The sequence below is a fragment of the Condylura cristata genome, unplaced genomic scaffold, assembly GCF_000260355.1.
Source record: "Condylura cristata isolate star-nosed mole 26May11 unplaced genomic scaffold, ConCri1.0 scaffold00011, whole genome shotgun sequence".
NCBI lineage: Eukaryota > Metazoa > Chordata > Mammalia > Eulipotyphla > Talpidae > Condylura > Condylura cristata.
In genome coordinates, this window is record NW_004567112.1 from 56613786 (window position 1) to 56620949 (window position 7164).

Genomic DNA, 7164 nt, shown 5'->3' on the forward strand with positions numbered 1-7164 from the left:
AAAGAAAGAAATAGCAGCAGTCATGTTATCATGAGCCCTATCACTGAGACTACTGGGACACAGCCGCACAGATATGGCTTTCCCACACTGGGCTGTGATGGAGTCACAGCATCAGGTGTCACTGAGGGAATACTGTGCACCAGGCTCATGCTAGCACCTTCCTGGTGGCTTTGTTTAATCTTCATAGCCCTGGAAGTAAGCCAGGGGTCATTCCCATTCACTGGGAGAATCATGCGGGCTCAGAGAGGTGAGTAACTTGCCCAACTGACATCTTGGGCAACAGATGAAAGCAAAGGATGGGCCACTCCAGACCCTGAGTTGTTACAAATCTCCAGACCACCACAGCACAACAAAAGTTCTAATTCACCCAGTTAAGTCTGCATACCTCTTTCTTCCATGGACCCCTGAAGGTCTTTACCCGTCGGTGCTGCTTGGGAACTGGGAACAGGCAGCCTCTTCTCTACACAAGGTTTTCGGGAGCCCTCCAGGGAGCTGGCTGGCTCATTAAAGAAGTCCTGTGTTGAGCTGGAGTCTGAAAGGGCCACGGCCACACTGTCTTGGCTGCGCTCTGAGGGGAGAAGGGGGAGAGAGGGCAGCTGCATGAACCCATACCATTTCCACCGTGGAGGGATCTCCCCAGGTGAGTATCCCTTTTGGAAGCCTGGTGACTACTCTGTAGAGGCGGTGAGCACAGCTGCTTGAAGCTGCTGAGCACTGCCCTCCCAGGAGGTCATCGAGCCCCTCACCAAAGGCATCAACTTCCATGGTCAATTTTCCCAGGGTTTCCCCATCAGAGGTATTCTCAAAACATTTAACAATAGGCTCTTGAAAAGGGATAAGTCTTCATCTGTAACATTTACTGATTTCTAGGATGTAAATAACTTCTATCATGACCAATTCAAGCTACCAACATGAATGTGGAATTGAGAGGAGATGCACAGTAGTACACCTTTATACAATACTTCTACCACAAATATATATACATATATAATAGGCATACATAACTGAAATGGGTAAGAATTCAGCAAAAACTTTTAACCTGTTGGGGAGGGGAGGTGAGAGTCACAGATGTGCCTGGGGTTGGTATCCAACTTGTTGGCTGTTCTTCTTGGCCCTCCATAGGTGCTCATGAGAAAGATCAGGAGCAGAGCAGGAAAAGAAATCAGAAGAAACCTTCCTGGAAAATTGCCTTGGAGAAGAGGTTTGGCTATTGCTGTGGGAAAGGCATGAAGCCTTGCAGGCATGACTTCCCTAAGGAACAAAAAACCTTAAGCCACCTGGGCAAAGACAGTAAACCTGGATGTTTCCAGGAGCAAGTAAAGACCCACTGCAGCTGGGGGAAAGTAACATCTTCCTCTCTGGGCAACACAAGAATCCATACAGGACTATACTATGTCCCTTCACTATGGGAGACATCAAATGACTAAGAGAGCCCTTCATTATGGGAGGCATCAGATGACTGAGAGAGCCCTACTACTAAGACAATGCTGGGATATAGCCTGCTTAACCTGAGGCTCGCCCAAGACAACACAGAACCAATGCTGCCCCCACTTGCAGGGTAGCAAGAAGAGTAATAGGTAATCTACTGGAGGGGGGGAAGAGGGGCGAGGACATGGAAACTCTCACTGAGGTGCACAACAAAGGCCTAGAACACCTACAAAACCAGCACTTTCCCAACCCCATTCTAAGCATAAAGTAACATCAGGGAATTTGATGTTTTGAAGGTAAACACAACAACAATAAAATACAACCCCAGTGCAACCTCCACCTAGTCTAATTCAATTCCCCTTCCTAAAGACCTAGAAACAGAAGAAGGAAGTCCATCTCAGGACTAATATTTCAGGATTTTTCTACCCTACAAATGATATTTTATTCATTATAATGCAAGAAACACACTTGAAAACACTGTCAAGAGGCAAAATAATCAACAGAACTAGGCTCAGTGAAGACTCAGTTGTGGAACTACCAGATAAGGAATTTAAAACAGCTAAAAATATCATGAGATATAATTTATGGTTAATATGTTAAAGACACTAGTGGAAAAGATGAATCCATGCACAAAAAGACATGAAATTTCAGGGATGAGCCAGAAACTCTAACACTCAAATGTAGATACTAGAAATAAACAAACCAAAAAAAAAAGTACAGTAACAAAGATGAAAAATGCTTTGTCAGGCTTCTCAGCAAACTGATATGCTAAGAAGGAAAAAATCAAAACTTAAAGATAGGCCAGCAGGCATAATTCAAAGCTAGAGTGGAGGGAAAATCAGAACAGAGCATCCAAATGGCCTAACATACCAATTGGAATCCCAGAAGAAGAGGAGACAGAACCATGACAAAAGAGATTTCTTTTTAAGATTTATTTATTTATGCATACAAGAGCTGGGGTGTAGGCCAGAGATGTAGGGTGTGTATGAGAGAGAAAAGATTTACCAGAGACAGAGTGGGGAGCAGAACAGGACCAATTGAAATACACTCCTGAGGGGAGCAATGGACAAGACAGGAGAGGTCTGCTGCACCTGTGGGTTAGCTCCCTGATGAAGATCGAACTTGTGCTATAGTGGCTGCGGATAGCTTCATAGTGCTGAGACTTAACCCCCTTTCACACCAGGGAGGCCCAAAAGAGATATTTTAAGAGATTAATACTAGAACTTTCCAAAAATACTGAAAAGACAGGCCCTCCCTGGTGGTGCAGTGGGTTAAAGCACAGCACTAAGAACCTAAAGCTACTTTAGCATGATTTCGATCCCAGCCCCAGAGGTGATCCACATGGCGTGGCAGACCTCTCCTGACCTGCCCACTGCTCCCCTCAGCAAGTGTACTTCATCAGTCTGCCTGTTCTGCTCCCCATTCTGTCTCTGGTGAATCCTCTCACCACCCCTGCACCTCTGGCCTGTACCCCAGTTCTATGTGCATGAATAAATAAATCTTTTAAAAATAATAATGAAAGATCAAATCATCAGGAATCTCAGAGAACAACAAGCAGGGCAAAGACTTCTCCACATTCATACAAAAATTCACACCTGGTCCAACATATTTAGATTGCTGAAACCTAGAAATATAAAGAAAGTCTTAAGATAAAGAAATCCCATGTAGAGGAGAAAGGCAAGAATTACATCAAACTTCTCATCAGAAACCATGGAAGTCAGACATCTTTAAAATGCTGAAAGAATAAAAGTCAACTAAGAATTCTATATCCATTCTAAGTAACTCACAAAAATGAATGAGAAATAAAGAAATAACTTTTTCAAACAATAAAAAACTGGATTCTTTACATCACATCAGGGCCACAAAACAATGTGAAAGGAAATTTTTCAGGTAAGATGAATTGAATCCAAACATAATCTTGAAACTACTTAATGAAAGGAAATTCCTCGTAAATAATAATATAAAAGACATTCTTTTTCATATTTACATCTAATTTTTCTAAAATACTAATGACTACAATCTAAAGCAAAAATAGTTTTGCAACAGCTTATAGAATACTCAAAAATAAAATGTCTCTTGGCCTTAGCACCATCTTCTTTGAAGCCTCTGAGACATGAAAGCCAAGTGGAAGAAGTGAATACATAGGCTGAGGTACAAAGGAAGAAAGATGAGGCGGAGGTCCAAGTAAACTGAGAGTCACCATGGAAGCCACAGAAGCAGAAATAAGGAAAGCCAGAGGCCATGAATACTGGTACTAGTTGTTGGACTGCATGCTACTACCCAGAACTTGTCTCTGAATCTAGAACATTCATAACCATCTGATTGTCATGACCACCTGTGAGAGACCCACCAAAACCAGTCCCCTTGGTCCTCTGCCCTGGACCTGTGACATTTTGGACTAGTTCTCTTCTCAGTTGACTGAATGTAACATATACAATAAATCATCCCTTCTGCTATCTTCGCTGAAGAAAAAAATAAATAAAAGTAAATGAATGAAACAAGAGGTGGGAGATTCTCACACTGCATCTGCAGTATTTATCATTTGAAGGAGGACTGTTACTATTTAAAGATACAATTTGTTAATCCTAAGGCAGTCATTACATTTTTTTTTAAAGTAGCATGAATATACCAACAGTGTTGATGAAATGCGGCCATTAAAAAGCAAAACTTTGTTCTGTCTTGAACTTTTGTGTATTTGAAGGTGAAGTTCAATAAATAGGAATTAAGAGAGCTAAATTCAAATGCTTGTGTGCTACTACTTGTCATCGTGAACAGGTTAAGTCCTGTCCCCCTATGAATTGCAACCACATATCATCTCATTGCCACATCATAGACATTTGTGGTCACAGTGAGAAAAACAATGTGATCTCCACATATGCTCAATCCTTGGCTCATCTACCTTAAAAACCTGGTGTGGCATTTACATTAGTGCCTACCAGGTAATCACTCCTGGTCCACTAGGAAGGCAAATGAGATGATATTAGGCAAACCAACTCATAAGAAAAGATAAAGTTGTTTCAACAAAGTCGAAAAACTGGCTGCTGGTAGATCAAGGTTGTTTCTGGGCAATACAGGTTGCCTAAATTCAAATTCTGCTCTACAGGTCATATTAATACATATACAGTTTTAAAATAGGACCGCATATACAGGTAAACACTGATAAAACATCAGCTCAATTGTGAAAGTTATTTTACAGAAATTGGATCAATTTTACCTCTAAAGTCTCAAGCTTGATATTACAGAAACTTAGTTCAGAATGCACAGATGGTTTTCCTTATGACATACTAGGAACAAAGTCTGAATAAGCATTTATACTGATGTGACAGGACCAGTCAAATCAAGCCTGTTGGTACAAATGAACACTAAAAATTAGGCCTATGTTTCCAAAGGTAGTTCCATTCCACTAACCTCTTTACCCATATCTAATCACCGACTAGGACTTGGGGAAAACGACCTCTCAGGCAATCCCATAAAGCCTGCCACGGCTCTTCCCCCACAGCTGCCTCTGCATATTCACTGACCAGTAACTTGTGAATCATTAGTATCAGCTGGGGTGACAGAATAATAGAAACTAAGATGTGAAACATGTGGCCAACTAGAAACTCTGCATCTAGCTTGTGGCTGACTGGCAAGGCCAGACACCAAGGCTCCAGGAGTGCTGAATGGGGATTACAGGCAGACCTACTGGCCTCGCAGGAAGTCCAAGCCCAGATCTCCAGTGTGAGAGGATCACTTCTCTCAGGAAAGTGCCAGGAAAAGCCCATTCATGATCCATGTGGACAGGGAGGGCTGGCAACAGTGACTCTGGGTTCAAGAGACTACACAGGGTCACTGCAAGAAAGAGCTCAGTCCTTGGTAGTCCCAGACCTACATTTCAATCCCACATCTGTCAGACTTCCACTTTAACATGTCTGCTTACTTCTGTTTCTGACACACACATGGAATCTCCATAGGGTCCTGATCAAGTGCCTGCTACCCGGGAGTAGTGGCCTACGACCCATCTTACCCTGTAATTACTCTACCCCTGACAAAGAGAATACTGGTGAAAATAGGTAGGTATTCCTCAGCCAGCATCTAGGTCAGCTGAAGGCAGTGTACAACTGGGCAGAATACCCTGCAGTGGGCATTCAGTAAGAAGGCCTAAGGAGGGACTGAGGACTGGCATTCTGCCTGATAAGCTCACAAAAAATTGCTAATTTGGTGGGTTCCCATTTGTGACCATTATGAAAACCAAAGATTGGCTTAAGCAACTAGGTATTTACTCTCAATATGCTAAGGCTTTCCATGATGCTGCCTAGTGAGGGAACAGTCATGCAATGGAACATGCAGTGAAGGCAGCCAGACCACATCAAAAATTATGTGAATAAGAGGGTGGCACTCTGCACATCAGGATATCTACTCCCCCAAGGATCAACAATTGGTGAGTGGGACTAGCACAGAAAGTCCTCTAACATAACAGCCATAGCCATAGCCACAGCCACAGCAGAAGGGCAAGACAGTTGGATGATGAGGGATCAGACAAGGACTGGGGCTGCAACGGTGTTTCCCATGAGTCTTCCAAACATGCAAGTAAGAACTCAGAATATTCAAATCTCCTAAAGGGCACAGAACAGAGATCAGGATCAACCTACGGTGATTCTGGACAGGGTGATCATGGGCACTTATGGAGCCCTGAAGAAAGCTGATATTCAGGAGGGACATGAAGAGCATCTGGAGGCCCCCAGGAGCCACCGCAGTTATGTGGTGCCTTTGCAGAAGCAACTATGCACACTGAAGGACCCTGGCTAGAACTGTGATCCTCTCCTCTTTTAGCTGAAGAAGCAAGAAGGTGAGTGGTGTGTATCTGGGAAATACAGCGCAAGCACATCACTACAAACAAGAGCCAAGTGTGACTCAGAAGGCCCAGGGCCAAGTTTCTAATTCTTTTGAGTGTTGTAAATCATTGTGAAGATATTGTAAATCATTGTGATTTTTAGCAAAACAAAACTAAATCATAGAGTAAGAAAACCAGATCAGCAGTCACTAGAGAGGTAGGGGTCAGGAGGCTGACAGAATAGGCAAAGAGGATTAAGAGATACATATTTTCAGTTATAAAAAAAGTAAGGAGAGGGCCCTCCCTCGTGGCGCAGCAGGTTAAAGCACAGTACTAAGAAGCTAAAGCAACTTCAGCATGAGTTCGGTCCCCACCCTGGAGGTGACCCACATGGCGTGGCAGACCTCTCCTGATGTGTCCGCTGTTCCCCTCAGCAGTGTACTTCGTCAGTCAACCTGTTCTGCTCCCCACTCTGTCTTCTGGTGAATCCTCTTACTGCCCCTGCACACCTGGCCTGTACCCCAGTTCTGTATGCATAAATAAATAAATCTTTACAAAAACTAAGGAAGGAGATGTAAAGTACAACATTGGGGCTATAGTCAAGAAAATGGTATTGCAAATCTGAAAGTTGCTAAGAAAATCTGGTAGTCTTATCGTGGTGATCATTTCATAATGTACACAAATGCTGAATCATAATGCCCACTAACATTAAAATAATATATAATAATTCAATATTAATCATCCTGATATTAAATACTAAGAAACAACCCAAAGTTTCATATCAAGAAGTGCAAAAAACTTGTTTCATTTCTTTTACATTAACAGGATAAAAGAAAGGAATGAAAAAGTTCTTAAAAATTGACTATTGAGATGTAAAAATAAACTTTGTAAAAAAAAAAAAATACACAGTAAAAAAAAAAAAA

The 7164-nt window shown here is 42.3% G+C and overlaps 1 protein-coding gene across 3 annotated transcripts in view; it reads right to left on the bottom strand.

Annotated features, from left to right (window-relative positions):
• CABIN1 (calcineurin binding protein 1) overlaps window positions 1-7164 on the bottom strand; it is a 181089-nt gene that overhangs the window by 71968 nt on the left and 101957 nt on the right. For 2 of the 3 annotated variants that reach the window (XM_012723676.1, XM_012723675.1), the window contains one exon: window positions 386-568. The exons of the other annotated variant lie outside the window; for it this stretch is intronic. In XM_012723676.1, coding sequence (XP_012579130.1) covers window positions 386-568 — 183 coding nt within the window. The remainder of the gene's footprint in view (window positions 1-385; window positions 569-7164) is intronic. 3 annotated transcript variants of the gene reach the window in all.